General features: G+C 36.5%; 1 protein-coding gene across 1 annotated transcript in view; it reads right to left on the reverse strand.

Annotated features, from left to right (window-relative positions):
* Window positions 1-3,813: 3,813 nt before the first annotated feature.
* The window catches only part of DENND6A (DENN/MADD domain containing 6A), a 44,192-nt gene continuing 31,011 nt past the window's right edge, over window positions 3,814-16,994 (reverse strand). Inside the window, exons 13-20 of the mRNA XM_006754702.2 lie at window positions 15,871-15,936; window positions 15,713-15,777; window positions 14,676-14,765; window positions 9,321-9,374; window positions 9,103-9,212; window positions 8,802-8,904; window positions 7,531-7,605; window positions 3,814-6,034 (exon numbers count right to left, since the gene is read on the reverse strand). Coding sequence (XP_006754765.1) covers window positions 5,903-6,034; window positions 7,531-7,605; window positions 8,802-8,904; window positions 9,103-9,212; window positions 9,321-9,374; window positions 14,676-14,765; window positions 15,713-15,777; window positions 15,871-15,936 — 695 coding nt within the window. The 3' untranslated portion in view covers window positions 3,814-5,902. The remainder of the gene's footprint in view (window positions 6,035-7,530; window positions 7,606-8,801; window positions 8,905-9,102; window positions 9,213-9,320; window positions 9,375-14,675; window positions 14,766-15,712; window positions 15,778-15,870; window positions 15,937-16,994) is intronic.

Below are 16,994 nucleotides of genomic sequence, written 5' to 3' on the forward strand. Positions count from 1 at the left end.
AGACATGCCCTGGAGCCAACCTCCCATGGTCCCTCCCCGGCCTCTAAAATATTTCTTCTAATCAATTTCCTTTCAATGTGCACGAATTCGTGCACCAGGCCTCTAGCAGCCATATAATAGCAATAAAAAGAATAATTATTGATACATGCAACATGAATGAATCTCAAAATTAGGCTGAGTGAAAAAAGACTGCTCTCTGCATTGAGAGCAGCTCTCCTGCCACAGCCCTTCATTCCCTGAAAATGTACTCTGTATCAAATTCATCTCCACACCCTCCCTGGTCAGGAGCACTTCTCAGCTGCTGAGCCAACCACTCTGCAGCAGTGCTGAAATGATCTGAGACACTAATAGATGAGAACCACAGGAGTTTGGCAGCCTCATATCTCCTGACCTCACTTTCCCCATGTATCCCTAGCCATAACTTCCAAACCAGCAGCATTACAAAGGACCTTGACACAGCAGCCAAGTTCACTAGGACTGCAGCTGCCACAGTAGGAGTGGCAGGCTCTGGGGCTGGGGCTGGAACTGTGTTTGGGAGCCTCATCATTGGTTCTGCCAGGAACTCTTCTCTGGAGCAACAGCTTTCCTCCTACACCATTCTGGGCTTTGTCACCTTCTAGCCCAGTGATGGTGACCCTACGACACGTGTGTCAGAGGTGACACACGAACTCATTTTTTTGGTTGATTTTTCTTTGTTAAATGGCATTTAAATATATAAAATAAATATCAAAAATATAAGTCTTTGTTTTACTATGGTTGCAAATATCAAAAAATTTCTATATGTGACACGGCACCAGAGTTAAGTTAGGGTTTTTCAAAATGCTGACACGCCAAGCTCAAAAGGTTCGCCATTACTGTTCTAGACTCTAGAGGATGTAAATGGGGCTGTTTTTCCTGATGGTAGTCTTTTCCATCCTCTTTGCCATGTTAAGAAGCCCTCTGCACCTCCCATAGTTCTTTATCCCAAGTTTCATGTGCCCTGTATGTTCCTTTTCCTATCATCCCATAGGCAGCATAGGAAAAGCAGGTGGCTCTGGGTTTGACAGAAGGAAAAAATGAAATATTGTATTATCAAGAAGGGGGAGGAAGCCATAGCTGGTTTGGCTTAGTGGATAGTGCATTTGCCTGTGGACCAAAAGGTCCCGAGTTTGATTCCGCTCAAGGGCATTTAACTTGATTGCAGGCTCCTCCCCAGCCCAGGCCCTGGTCAGGGCACGTGCAGGAGGCAACCAATCAATGTTTCTCTCTCACATCAATGTTTCTGTCTTTCCCTCTTTCCTCCACTCTCCCTGAAAAAAAAAAAAAAATCAATGGAAAAATATTCTCAAGTGAGGATTAACCAAATAAAACAAAGTGGGAGGAAGAGTCAGACCAAAAAAGAAGTACTGTATGATTCCATTTATATGAAACTCTAGAGATGACAAACTAATCTAGAGTAACAGAGCACAGATGAGTGGTTTTGGAGGGAATTTTTGAGGGGTGACAAATATGTTCTTATCTTGACTGTGGTGATGGTTTTATGGGTGTATTCAAAAGTTAAAACATCAAATTGTGCACTTTAAGTATGTTCAGTTTATTGTATGTCAATTATACTTCAATAAAACTAGTTTTTAAAAACACAAATTTCTGGGTTCTACCACCAGAGCCTCTAGCTAAAAAATATTTACCCAGCCCTAACCAGTTTGGCTTAGTGAACAGAGCGTCAGCCTGTGGACTCAAGGGTCCCAGGTTCAATTCTGGTCACGGGCATATACCTTGGTTGTGGGCACATCCCTAGAAGGGAGTGTGCAAGAGGCAGCTGATAGATGTTTCTCTCCCATCAATGTTTCTAACTTTCTATCCCTCTCTGTAAAAAATCAACAAAATGTATTAAAAAAATATTTACCCATTACATTAGATCAAAACCAATCATTTCAATAGCTTCCTAATGAAGTCTAAAATTAAACTCACTTAATAGTAAGTATGACAACTCTGGAATATAAAGTTATTATTTTTCAAAAAGTATTTCAATCAATCTGAAGCAATTTATATTACAATGTATTCAGACTGGTGGCTATGAAATAACATGAGACAGGAAATAAGATGAAAGAGTCACAAAGTTTAGCTTTCTAATGGCTAAGCTGAAATGGTATTATGACCAAAAAAAATGAGAAGGTAATAAAACAGAAGAACCAAGCCTAGTGATGACGCTAGTAAAATGGAATGAAACCTATGATTACTAGACAACACTAACCTTAATTTGGAGAAAGTCATTCAAGTAATGGGTAGCAGAGAAATGTTCCTATTCAAAGAAAAGAAATAGCACTGGAAAATAGGATACATCAGAATTCTACTGCCATCTTTTCTCCCCCTCAATATTTGTGTATCCCGTAAGAAGCCCGTGATAGGCTACGTTATCACTGCAAGATAAATGTCATAAACCCATTTCATTAACCAATCATCAAGTTAAAACTTGCTTTTCTAAAATTGGTTAAATTTTAGGAATCATGCCCAGCCAGCGTGGCTCAGCGGTTGAACGTCCACCTATGAACCAGGAGGTCGCGGTTCGATTCCTGGTTAGGGCACATACCCAGGCTGCAGGGCGTGCAGGAGGCAGCCGATCAATGATTCTCTGTCATCACTGATGTTTCTTTATCTCTCTCCCTCTCCCTTTCTCTCTGCAATCAATAAAAATATTTTTTAAGAAAATTTTAGCAGTCATGATTCTGTATCTTGTATCAAATAGCTTTAGCTATTTCAAACAAACAGGAAAGTGTAATTAAAAAATTTTTCTAGATGTTGTTTTATTAACAAATGCTAATTTCTATTTGTATAATACTACAATTCAACCAAGTTGTAAATGGCATATAAAATATTATAATATTATATCTTAGATATATGAAGCATTATCAAATTACTCAAAATTTAGTCATTATTGAGTTAATATATTTTGTTATTTAAATAACAGGGTCCCAGGTTCTATACTTAGAGAAGCTTTCTGTCTTCCTCAACCATCTGTTTTTAGAGGACTAATATCTGCAAGTTAGTAAAATTTTGGTGTATAAAAACAAATGAATTGGTATGAGCAAGAGAAAACAAAAGGACAATATTTTAATGGCATCTCTTCTAAATATACTAAAACATTTTATAGTATTCTTTGAAGGATATTACCCAGTAAATTTAAAAAGGAGTGATATCCAATATATTTTATTATTTTTAAATATGTTTTTATTGATTTTTAGAGAGAGAGGAAGGGAGGATAGAGACATAGAAACTTTGAAGAAAGAGGAGCTTCATCATTTGGCTATCTCCTGCAAAACCCCTACTGGGGATTGAGCTCGCAACCTGGGCATGTACCTCGACTGGGAATTAAACTGGCAACCTCCTGGTTCCTGGGTCAACACTCAGCTGCTGAGCCACATCAGCCATGCCATGCCAATATATTTTATTATTAATAAATAAATTAAAATCCAAAGAACAGTATCATGTACTTGCAACTTTTAGAAAGGAAGAAATAAAAGTAATTTGAGATTTAAAGTTAGAAAAGGTGGCAAACAAAGGACAATTTAACAATACCTAGATTATTAAGCTAAAAGTTTTTCATCAGGATATTTCATAATCAATACATTGATAAGAAGACTATGAGATCACTTAGTTGATCTGTCTGTTATTAAACTGGACTATTCACCTGTTCATAGTGAAGTGAACAAAAAGAAGGTTTTCATTTGAATTTAAACAAGTACTTTAGAAAGTAAAAGGAATCACATAATACACATTTCATTTACAGTGCATTTTTTCAAGCATTCCAACCTTACTCAGAAATAATACAAGATATTCAAGCATTTTAAAATCAAAGGCCTTTAATTCAGTTTTCAGTAATGACCATAAATGCCTTCGCAAAACATCTTTATCACTGAAAACAGAAGGCACTAGGCATTACTTAATACCCTGAAGCAGTGATTTCTTCTGATGCTGGTGGAGATAAACATTAAATGGCAGATTTTAGATCTTAACAGTGTCTCCTAAAACAAACAAACAAACAAAAAAATGGGGGCGGGGAAAGAACAACTCTGAAAACCACACAAAAAATGAAATTACCAGTCAGTCTTTCTCAGGTTCCCAATGCAATTTTAAATTGGTTTTTACAAGTAATTTGAAATTAATAGATAAACCAGGTTAAGTATCATAGGATTTTCAACATTTGTTTGGTTTTAGTTAAATACAGTAAATATAAAGATAATTATTATGCTAACTGGCAGCCTATGATACTCTTTAGCTATGCAAATTAAACTTGAAATGATACATCTGTAGTATAATTTAAAAGATCCTTGATATGACACTAACAACTTTCAAATTCTAGTCACAAACTGCATATAAATTGTGAAATTATTAAAATACACTTTTTGAAAAATAAGATGACCATTTATACCTAAATAAGGTTTCCCAGAAAGATATGAAATTTAAAAGTAGTTGCCTTTTCCATAAGGATAACTGTTGTTTACAAAATAACTCACATGATCTGAGGCAAATGATTTCAAATGCCATATTCTCTCTATGACTTTGAGGTATGCTTCAAGAGACTGTATAAGACCACAGTTACAAACACAAAGAGCCTTTCTTGGATGAGGAGTGCACTTAATAATTATAGTAACAGAAAGGGATAGCTTCTGAAGCCATTTCTTCTACAAATACAGTTTGGATACTTAGAAGGTAATTCAAGATGCAGCTATTTACATATGTGCTATGTCATGTGTGCCTTAAAATAGTGGCTTTTGCAAAACACTCCTATTCAAACACAAACCAAACAAATTTGGTAGAGTAAACCAAACCATGATCTTCTACTTTTGGCAAGGTAGTATAAACAAAACGGAACAGAAACAAACAACAACAAAATGGCTATAACAGTGATTCAGGCAAAAGTTCCCATGTGAGACACAGTAGAGAAAGTGTTCTGAGAAATATAAATTCAAGGGGGAAAAACCCTAACAAACAAATAATGCTGAAAAATCAATCTTACAGTCACTCAATTAACTACCACATAAAAGGTTTAGAATGCCTTTAAAATAAGAATAGCTCAGTTTAAAAAACAGCTGATTATGAGGTTTATTATTAGAATGTCTTTGAAAACCACCCAAGTTAATTAACTTAAACAGAAACCAATTAGCAAAGGATAAGAGGAAATTAACTCTTCCATAATTAATATTAGATGCCTTCCTGCCTTTGGAGAAACTAATAAAATTAAATTGGAAAACATATAGAAAGTAATGAAATGATACCTACATGACATGGGGGGTGAGGGGAAGAAGAAGGATACCATGCCACTACTAAACATGATGGGAGACAAGAAACATGTTTTTAAGCAATTAGTATGCAAAAGTATGTCTTATATAATTACATACCATAATTAAGAAAAAGCTTCAAGACTAGCAGCCGGGTTTTGTGAAACATGTAGGACAACGGAAGGCACTACAAAAGCATTAGTTACTTCTAACTACAGTCAGACAGTTCAGTCCTTTCCTTCTTCTTAAGAAGGTAACCAGTGTGAATGTTATTTTTATATCCCCCTGAGTTTTAACATGATTGGGCAAAACAGCACCAATTTAAAAAAAATATCTGCAATGCCAGCACTGCAGTTTAGAATCACTTATACTGATGGTCCCACAGGTCTCTCATAAGAGCACTTTAGAACATGATTAAAAATATAGAAATGCCTTTCGGTGTTTCAGTATTAAAGTGGAACCACCACAGATGTCCATTTTTTAAAATAATGCACTAAAAAAGTCAGTTTAGTCTTTCTACCCTGTAGCTAGCATTTACGGCTATTTTCCACTCCAGGAGATCTCCTTTGTGCGTCCAGTTGAAATGTCAGTAATGCTTCATGATGCACACACAGTCCTTTCTGGCTGGAAAATCCTGGCAAATATCATGTCATGCTCGTTTTGAGCAGGATGCTTTGTAGGTCCTCTGGCAATGCTAAGATAATTGCGTCTATATGTCCCCGTAACTTTTCCATAGTTTCAGGTTTCACAGGTAAATGCTCTCGATCAGCCTGCAACTATACAAGAAACATTTGGAAGCACTTAAGTTATCCTCTGAGTCTGTATTAATACATTATATTTTCTAAATAAACATTTTAATGGTCTAATGATTTGTACACTTCAATCAGAATTTACAGAAACTGTAAAAAAAAGCAAAGAACGTGCCATTTAAACAATATATTGTTTGACCTTAATAAAAAACTCCCATGTAAATTGATAATACTTAATGCATATCATGTGGTATTAAATATAAGTGACAATGATTTTGTAGAGCACATTAGACTCCATGTAAATACTTTTAAAATATAGGTGACAGTCCATGATGTGTCACAGATGTAAACTTTCTGTTTTTTGTTTTAAATTTATTTTATTTATTTACTTTAGAGCAATTTGTTGTTCCACTTATTTATGCTTTCTTGGTTGATTCTTTTCATTTTTTTCCCCATATGTTTTTATTGGTTTCAGAGAGAGGAAGGTAGAGACAGAAACATCAAAGATGAGAGAGAACTATCTTAGGCAGAAAGGTATCATTATGATCTGCTTGAGAGACAAAGTATTTACAGTCAGGTCTACTATCAATCTCAAGTCCTCTCATTTAAAAAGATTACGTCTGTGCTCTGGTAAGGCAGCTCAGTTGGTTAGAGCATCATCCTGATACATAAAGGTTGTAGGTTTGATTTCCGATCAGGGCGCATTCAAGAATCAACCAATCGCGCATGGCTGGTGTGGCTCAGTGGCTGAGTGTCTAGTCATAAACCAGGATGTCACAGTTCGATTCTGGGTCAGGGCACATGCCCAGGTTGTGGGCTCGATTCCCAGTAGGGGGTGTGCAGGAGGCAACCAATGGATGATTCTCTCTCATCACTGATGTTTCTATCTCTCTCTCCCTCTTCCTTCCTCTTTTCTGAAATCAATCCTATATAATAAATAGGCAATATGCAAATTGACCCTCGCACCATAACACTATCACAAGATGGCAGCGTGCGCAGTGGGAGCAGGGGTGGTGGCTGCTCTGCACGGCTTCCACTGGGGTTCCTGCAGCCCTGCAGGGGCACAGGGGTCCCAGCATCCACTTCGCGCGGTTTCTGCCAGGGTTTCCGTGGCCCCGCATGCACACCACAGGGGCGGGGCCCGACAGCCACTGTGCAGGGCCCGGAGGCGGGGCATCAGGGCGGCACTCCAGGACTCAGGGCCATCCGCTGCACGCCGGCCACGTGGGGCAGAACTCTGGGACTCAGGGTGGTCCCATGGCGCGGGGGGGCGGGTCCCAGGTCTCACGTGATTTCGGCGCAACAGGTCACTAGTAAAAACATATGGGGGGAAAATTTAAAAGAACCAACCAATGAAAGCATAAATAAGTGGGACAACAAGTCTATGTTTCTCTAAAGTAAATAAATTAATTAATTAAAAATAAAAAATAAATAAAAAGGTTATATCTGTGATACATCATGGACTGTCACCTCAAATGTGAAGAAAATATCTTCACAGATCTTTGGCTGTTTTGGCTACATACCAGCTTACTTTTTAGCTTCAATACAAGGTCTACTGTTTCTACTTCTGTGTGTTTCTGGGTCCAGAGAAGTAAGTCCTATAACAAACAAATCCCAAATCAGTTAAGTGCTCAAAATCATTTTCAAACTGCTCTAATTTCAAAAGATAAAACTCCTGAGAAGGACAAAAACAAAAAGGAGAACAGGGTATTTAACCAAGATACAGCATGACAGCACAAAAATAATTCTGTACATGATATTCGAACAATGTTAATTAGATAATTTTCAACATTAGCCAGAACAATTATTGAATATTTGTCAGTAAAAGAAAATGTAAGAACCTTCTCTCTAAGGTAGCCCTTTTAGATCAATCACGAAAAAACAAAATTGCAAGTCAAAGTACAATCAGTACTACCTACCCCCACTAAGTAGTGAGTATTTTAATTTATAAGAAACACTGGCTAACAAATGAAGATAACTGTGAACATGAATATAATACTGGATGTAAACTTTGCATCTTCAAATAAGCTCTTCCTGGACTTATTTGTGGTTGTCTTCATCGTACGCCTTCTCTTAAAATCACAATCACTGTGAGTTTACGATTAGAAAGTTAACACGGAGGCTAGCCCACCTCAAACTAAATACAAATGAAAATGAGACTACCCTTTTTATTTTCACTTAACTTAAAATAGTCTGGTACCATATTATAGATATAAAAACATCAGTCCAAATACAGGGAAAAATTATTAATAGTAACTCCAAGAGGTTAATAAGGCATGCTGGAAAAAATCTGAGTTAGACTATTTGAATCTGAATTCTGACTCCATCCAGTGGTATGCTGGAAAATATTTAACAACCAGAAAAAGTCTCTGGTTTGTGGCATTTGCCAATTTCTGTGGTGTAATACTCCCACTGTAGCCGATTTTAAACTACTAACCTAAGATCACTGAATGCAGAGCAGGGAAGAGATGTATAGTCAGCTCTTATGAGCCAAAGCAAGTGGGCTCTGGTTCCCTGCTAGCTCCCCTACTTAGCAGTAATGTGATCTGAAGCAAGTCACTTAACTTACAATCCTCAGGTGTCCCATAATGTAGATCATAACACACCTACTTGAATGAACTGTTGTGAAAATTAAAAGAGATTTTCCACATAGAGCACCTTACACAGTCCTTGGCATATAGCACATGATCTAGAAGAGTTAGCTATTACTAGTTTTATCCTTCCAGCCTCTACGGATAATTTTTCTTTTTTCCCCAATAAATGTTAATATCACACAAACATGCAGTTCTCTAACCTCTTTACAAAGAGCTTCCAGATGGAGTGCCTCCAATTTCTGGGTCATTTCCTTCCGCCGCGTCTTGAACCAACCATCAAAATTTGGGGATTTTAGAAAATGCCTATAAAAGTCAATTTTAAAACAGCAAAGTTTGATTATGACTTACTTCCTCTCCTCAATACCTTTCCTACCTAAAGCTGGAAGAACCATGTGAAACAATGCAATTTTGAATAAAAGAATATAAGTTCAAGTCTAGCTTTTTGTTATTTCTTCTCAAAAACAAAGCTGTACAGATGGGTAAAAAAGAAAGAAAGCTAACCGGTAAAGTCCAATCCAATCGCCTTTTATTCTAGAGGTCAACTGAGGTCCTGTTTTCTCAAGTGTTTTCATAAATTCTTCTGGAAGGAATTGTCTTAATTGGGGTGGACTCTATAAAAAAAAAAAAGGACATACTATATTTAAAAATTAGAAATGCATGTGTTCAAAGAAATTACAGTGAGAGAACTCAAATAGGAATTTAATTTAATATATTTATACCTTCCATGGAGAAATACTTTTCTGCAAAGGCATTAAGCTTGCCACATATCTTTCCTAAAACCAAGAAAAAAAATGTCAATCAAGTTAGTTTTTCCAGAGAGTCTTCAAAAACGTTTATTAAGTAGATCAACTTAAAAGAAATGGATTTCCAAGTTTTTCATCACATAGTCTTTCAATGGCTATCAACAACACCATCATCCCCCACAGTGGTAAAGTTCAGAATGAATTAAGAAGTCAGGCTTTCAATAAAAATGTAAATTTTAGATAATCCAAGGAACTATACTTTTTTAAAAAACATTTTTTATTGATAGATTTAGAGAGAGGAAGAGGAAGAGAAAAGAGAGGGAAAAGGAAACATTGATTTGTTGTTCCACTTATTTAGGCATTTACTGGTTGCTTCTTTTTTTAAAAAAAAAAAATATTTTATTGAGTTTTTTTTACAGAGAGGAAAGGAGAGAGATAGAGTTAGAAACATCGATGCGAGAGAAACATCAACCAGCTGCCTCCTGCACACTCCCCACTGGGGATGTGCTCGCAACCAAGGTACATGCCCTTGACCGGAATCGAACCTGGGACCTTTCAGTTCGCAGGCCGACGCTCTATCCACTGAGCCAAACCGGTTTCGGCTACTGGTTGCTTCTTATATGTGCCCTGACTGGGAATCGAATCCACACTCTTGGTATATTGGGATGATGGTCTAATAAACTCAGCTACCCTACTTGCCCAGGTCTGGACTACACATTTTTTAATGATAATAATTAATCTTATTCAATAAAGATTGAATGGAAAATCATGTTCTGGAAAATACACTCAACATTTTAAATGTATAATCTCTTTCCATCCTTGCAACCCTCCTATGTGGCAGGTATTATTGGGAATCTATGGCTTCAAAACACCTGCCCAAGTGGAATTAACCACATTTTACAAATAAAATAATTGAGGGTAAAAAAAAGAAAGTGATTTCCCAAAGTTACACAGTCATAACAAGAATAGAGAATCCAGGTCTTTTGTAAAGGGCTCAATTTTTTAAAGATGTTTTTCATTGATTTTAGAGAGAGAGGAAGGGAGAGGAATAGAGAGAGAAAAGTGATGAGAGAGAAACATCAATTGGCTGCCTCCTGCATGCCCCCTTCCAGGGATCAAGGCTGTAACCTGGGCATGTGCCCTGAATCAATGACCTCTTGGTTCACAGGTTGATGCTCAACCACTGAACAATACTGGCTGGGCTAAAGGTCTCTTTGTTTTTTATTATTAAATTTATTGGGGTGACATTGGTCAACATGAACATATAGGTTTCAGGTGTGGGTTTCTATGTTACAAGATATGTATATTACACTGTGTACCCACCACCCAAATCAAATTTTCTCATCACCATATATTAGGACCTCCTTCTCCCCCCACCCCCTTCCCTCTGGCAACCACTATGCTGCTGTTTATGTTCACAAGTTTCAGTTTTATATCCCACATATGAGTGAAATCACATGGTTCTTACCTTTTTCTTTCCTTTTTAATTGTTGATAGTATTACAGGTATTTCCCATTTCCCCCACCCCCTTGTCCCATTTCTCCCAGGTTCTTATGTTTTTCTGACTTATTTCATTTAGCATAATGTTCTCAAGGTCCATCCATGTTGTTGCAAATGGCACTCACTATTTCATCTCTTCTTATGGCTGAGTAGTATTCCATTGTGTATATGTACCAAATCTTTTTATCCAGCCCTCTATCGCAGGGCACTTTGGTTGTTTTCATGTCTTGGCCACCGTGAATAATGCTGGGATGAATATAAGGGTGCATATATCTTTGAAAATACATGATATTCAGGTTTTTGGGAGGGAAACCCAGGAGAGGGATTGCTGGGTCATATGGTAGCTCTATTCTCAATTTTTTGAGGAATCGTCAGGCGGCTTTCTATAGTGGTTGTGCCAGTCTACATTCCCACCAGCAGTGAATGAGGGTTCCCTTTTCCCCACAACCTCTCCAATACTTGTTATTGCTTGTCTTGTTGATACTGGCCCCTCTACTAGCTGTGAGGTGGTATCTCATTGTAGTTTTGATTTGCATTTCCCCAATTGCCTGTGAGGTTAAACAGCTTTTCATATATGTATTGGCTGCTCATACGTCATCTTGGGAGAGGTGTGTTTTCAGGTCCTCTGCCTAGTTTTTGATTGGGTTGTTTGATGTTGAGTTTTATGAATTCTTTATATATTTTGGAAATTACTAGTAAACCTTTGTCGGAGCTATTGTTTGCAAATATCATCTCCCATCTGGTTGGCTGCTTCTTTGTTTTGCTGTCAGTTTCTTTTGCTTTTTCAGAAGCTTTTTAGTTTGATATAGTTCCATTCATTTATCTTGCCTTTACTTCCCTTGCCTTTGGGGTCAAATTCATAAAATGTTCTCTATGACCAAGGTCCATAAATTTGGTACTTATATTTTCTTTTATGTAATTTATTGTTTGGGGTCTTATATTTAGTTATTGATCCATTTTAAATTAATTTTTGTACATGGGGACAAACTATAATCCAGTTTCATTTGTTTGCATGTGGCTTTCCAGTTGTCCCAGCACCATTTACTGAAGAGCCTATCTTTACTCCACTGTGTGTTTTTTGGCTCCTTTGTAAAAAATTATCTGTCCATATACCTGTGGTTTTATAGCTGGACTTTCTATTCTGTTCCATTGATCTGTGTGTCTATTTCTCTGCCAATACCATGCTGTTTTGATTATTGTAACTCTGTAGTATAATCTGAAGTCAGGTAGCATAATACCTCTAGCTTTGTTCTTTTTTTTCAGGATTGCTTTGGCTATTCAGGGTCTTTTGTGGTTTCATACAAATCTGATGATCTCTTGTTTTATTTCTTTAAAAATTGACATTGGGATTTTGATGGGGATTGCATTAAATCTGTATATAGCTTTGGGTAACATGGCCATTTTAACTATGATGATTCTTCCAATCCATGAATGCGAAATATTTTTCCATTTTGTTGTGTCTTTTTCATCCTCTTTTAATAAGACTTTGTAATTTTCAGTATATAGGTCTTTCACATTCTTTGTTAAGTTTATTCCTAAGTATTTTATTCTTTTGGTTGCAATTGCAAAAGGAGTTGTTGTTTTTCATTTCTTTTTCTGATGTTTTGTTGTTAGTATACAGAAAGGCAGTGGATTTTTGTACATTGATTTTGTATCCTACAACTTGACTATTTATCGTTTTGAATAGTTTTTTGGTGGAGTCTTCAGGGTTTTCTATATACAGAACTGTGTTGTCTGCAAAGAGTGACGGTTTGACTTCTTCCTTCCCTATTAGAATGCCTTATATTTTTCTCTCTTGCCTTACTGCTCTGGCTATGATTTCCAGCACTATGTTGAATAAGAGTGGTAAAAGTGGGCATCCTTGTCTTATTCCTGCTCTTAGAGGAAAAGCATTGAGTATGATATTAACTGAGGGTTTATAATACATGGCCTTTATCATGTTGAGGTACTTTCTTTCTACTCCTATTTTGAGTATTTTAATCATAAATGGATGTTGTATCTCATCAAATGCTTTTTCTGCATCTACTGATAAGATCATATGATCTTTATTCTTCCTTTTGTTAATGTGGTGTATTACATTGATAGATTTGCATTATGCTGAACCATCCTTGTGCCCCTGGAATGAACCCCACTTGATGGTGATATATTATTTTTTGGATGTACTGTTGTATTCGACTTGCTAGTATTTTGTTTAGGATTGTTGCATCTGTGTTCATCAGAGATATTGGTCTGTATTTTTCTTTTTTTGTGTTATCTTTGTCAGGTTTTGGTACCAGGGTCATAGTGGTCTCACAAAATGTGTTAGGAAATATTGCTTCTTCTTCAATTTTTTAGAAGAGTTTTAGAAGAATAGCTTTTAAATCTTCTTTGAACGTTTGGTAGAATTCACTGGTGAAGCCATCTGGTTGTGGACTTTTATTTTGGGGAAGGTTTTTGATGGTTGTTTCAATTTCCTCACTACTGATTGGTCAATTTAGATTTTCCAATTCTTCATGATTTAATCTAGGAAGGTTATATAATTCTAGGAACATATCCACTTCTCTTAGGTTATTGAATTTGGTGGCATATACTCTTTCATAATATTCTAGTATGATCCTTTGTACTAGTATATCTATGATGTCTGTAGTGACTTCTCTCTCATTTCTCATTTTGTTTATATTGGTCTTTTTCTTTTTTTCCTTAGTGAGTCTAGCCAGGGGACTGTCAATTTTATTAATCTTTTCAAAGAACCAGCTCTTTATTTTACTAATTTTTTGTATAATCTTTGTTCTTTATTTCATTCAATTCTGTTCTAATTTTTACTATTTCCTTTCTTCTGCTGACTTTGGGTTGCTTTGTTCTTCTTTTTCTAGTTCTTTAAGATGTAATGTTAGGTTAAGATTTCTCTTGTTTCTTGAGAAACGCCTATAACAAAATAAACTTCCCTCTTATTACTGCTTTTGCTTTATCCCAGAAGTTTTGATATGTTGTAATGTCATTCTCATTTGTCTCTATCTATCTTTTGATCTCTTTTCTTTCTTCTTTGACACAATCATTTTTTAGTAGTATGTTATTTAATCTGCACGAATTTGTAGGTTTCTTTACTTCCTTTTTGCAGTTTATTTCTAATTTCAAGACATCATGGTCAAAGAATATGCTTGATATAATTTCAATCTCCTTAAATCTGTTGATGCTAGTTTTGTGACCCAACATATGGTCTATCCTTGAGAATGGTCTATGTACACTGGAGAAGAATGTAGAGTCTGATATTCTGGGATGAAAGGTTCTGTAAATGTCAATATGTCCATCTGGTCTAGTGTTTTATTTAAGGCTGATATTTCTTTATTGATTTTCTGTTCGGCGGATCTCTTTAGAGCTTTCAGTGGAAAGTTAAAATCCCCAGCTATGACTGTGTTTTGATCTGTTTCTTCCTTTAGTTCTGTGAGGAGTTGTTTTAAATATTTTGGTGCTCCCTGGTTGGGGGCATATATTATGTTTTCTTGATATAGAGTCTCCTTTATCATTATAAAGTGTCCATCTTTGTCTCTCGTTATCTTGAAATCTATTTTATCAGATATAAGTAGCTTTTCTGTGGATGTTAATTACTTGGAGAATCATTTTCCACCTAAAGAGCTCTATTTTTTTAAAAAATAATCTTTATTGTTGAGATTATTACAGATGTCCCTCTTTCCCCCCCCCCATAGCTCCCTTCCACCAAGGGCTCTATTTTTAATCACTAAACACATGAGCAGACAAAGCACAAACCTTAAGATAAGGTTTTGGTGGATGGGAAAATCATTTATATACCCTTCAACAAATCATTAAATTAAGCAAATGTATTTATTGACTTACTAATGGAATGATGAAGCTTTGTGTCAGCTCCAAGAAATAACGTCGCAGAATAACACTCTGAGCCTCAGAAGGACGTTTCTGTTGTACACCCTTAAAAGAGAAAACAATAAGAACCTATAGTTTGGTACCAGAGAATATAAAATAATGGATATAGAGTTCAACTGATGCATGAAAAAATATACATATATATGGTATCTATATATATAAAAACCCAGCAACTGGAACGATGAACGACCAAAACAACCGGTGGCTACGACGCACACTGTGGCAGCCAACTGGCCTGATCTGGACTCTGATCACCCCTCTCCTGGCCGGCCTGGCCCCCAACACCTCAATTGGGGGCAGGGCATGCCGGCCAACTGCCTGTGACCCCTCTCCCTGGCTGGCCCTGCCCCCAATCAGCCCTCTTTACCCAAATTGGGGGCAGGGCTGGCTAGCCAACTAACTGCAGCTCCCCCACCCCCCTCCAGCCCAGCCCAATGGGACCCCATTGGGGCAGGCTGGCTGGACCCCAACCATTCACGAATTTGTGCACTGGGCCTCTAGTGTGTGTCTGTGTGTGTGTGTGTGTATATATATATATATATAAAACAAACCCTATAACTTCATCTTGAAGTAATTTAATCTGAAATTCATTATACAATATACTGTGAAAAAAATCCTTAGAAAAAAACATGAACTATTCACCCCAAACTTAAAAATATAAGTTCACAACAAAGACTGTATTTATTTCATAATTGCTGTATCAATACTATTTACATTTTCCAAAAAAGGCTAACTATAGTGCATTAGATGCTAAGCTACCTCATGGCACAATCCACTTTTTCACTATAACTTCCAAGTATCTGGCACTAGTTTGTAGCTGCACCTCCCTATTTTAAGCCCATTAATTGCTGCTATTTTAGTCTCCTGATTTTTAGGAAGCATTGATTCAAAAGAGAGAGCTCATTTCACATTATTATACATAAAACACACAGTGCCTAGTTATATATTGCATAACTGAATAAGGAAATTTAGTAATATGGGAATATAATTACCTTCTGTAATTGCTTTATGATCTCTTCATCTCTATTTAGATATGGCTTATAAGAAGTATAAACTCCTAAGAAGTAAAGAAAACAAGGTAAGCAGTAAGTTTTTATTTTTTAACAAGTGCCCAATATGCACATATTTTTAAATTAATAAAAGTTAATACCAGGTTTAGAATCCAGAGTCTTTAGGTTCTTCAATTTTTTCACTTTAACCTGCTTAGGAATTTCACCTGAAAGATACATTAGAAAGATTCTTAAATTATTCAAATTTCATATCACAAAACTGGAATTTTATAAGATTAATAATCTGCTGACTATTCTTAGGGATATTGTAGCTAATATATTTTTCCTAACATCAATTAATATTCAAAAGTTTGCCCTCACTGGTTTGGCTCAGTGGCTAGACCGTCGGCCCATGGACTGCAGAGTCATGGGTTCAATTCTAGTCAAGAGCACATACTTCAGTTGCAGGCTCAACCCCTGGCACCTGTTGGGGCATGTGCAAAAGGCAACCAATTGATGTGTCTCTCTCACATAGATATTTCTCTCTTTGTCTCTCCCCATCCCTTCTACTCTCTCTAAAAAAAAATCAATGGAAAAAATATTCTCAGGTAAGAATTAATAACAACAAAATATATATATTCAAGAGTTTATTACTGGTACTTTAAAACTGGCTGTAATCCAGTATTGGATGGGATTGGATGACAGAAATAATTTGTGTAAATTATATATAGTAGGTACTTGATCTTTCATTAATATCTATCATTACTTAAAATGTTCCCTTTTTGTCATTCAACTTGTAATTGTAAATATGTGTATAAAGTACATAATACTGAAAATCCACTTCATTTTTTGCACTGATTGTACCTTTATTATTTATGTGCCAAATACACATAAAATACCCTTTAAGAGTAAGTGGAATTAAAATAACTCCTAAATTAGAATGCAAAAGTATTTAAAGGTCCCCCCCAATCCCCACCCCAACACATACACCTCTGCTTTTGCATTGCAGGAACTTACACTGCCACCAGGTGGTGATAGCGTATGCCACAACCCCAGGTCTGATTCACAGGTGAACAGGGCTCCTGAGCAGGGCTGCTGTGAACAAACTACTCCTGCAGCATATGCAAAGGGGTTCTAGTCTTGAGGTCTAGAGAAGCTACAATCTAAAGCACCTTTTAACTGGCAAAAAAATACCTCAAGATAAACACTTAAAAGTGTCATATGCATATGAAATATAACAGGCTTTCTTTCTCTTTTCCTTTCTCTAGCCTCCCCCCTCCCCCCC

This window comes from Myotis davidii, unplaced genomic scaffold, assembly GCF_000327345.1.
Source record: "Myotis davidii unplaced genomic scaffold, ASM32734v1 scaffold111, whole genome shotgun sequence".
Lineage (NCBI taxonomy): Eukaryota > Metazoa > Chordata > Mammalia > Chiroptera > Vespertilionidae > Myotis > Myotis davidii.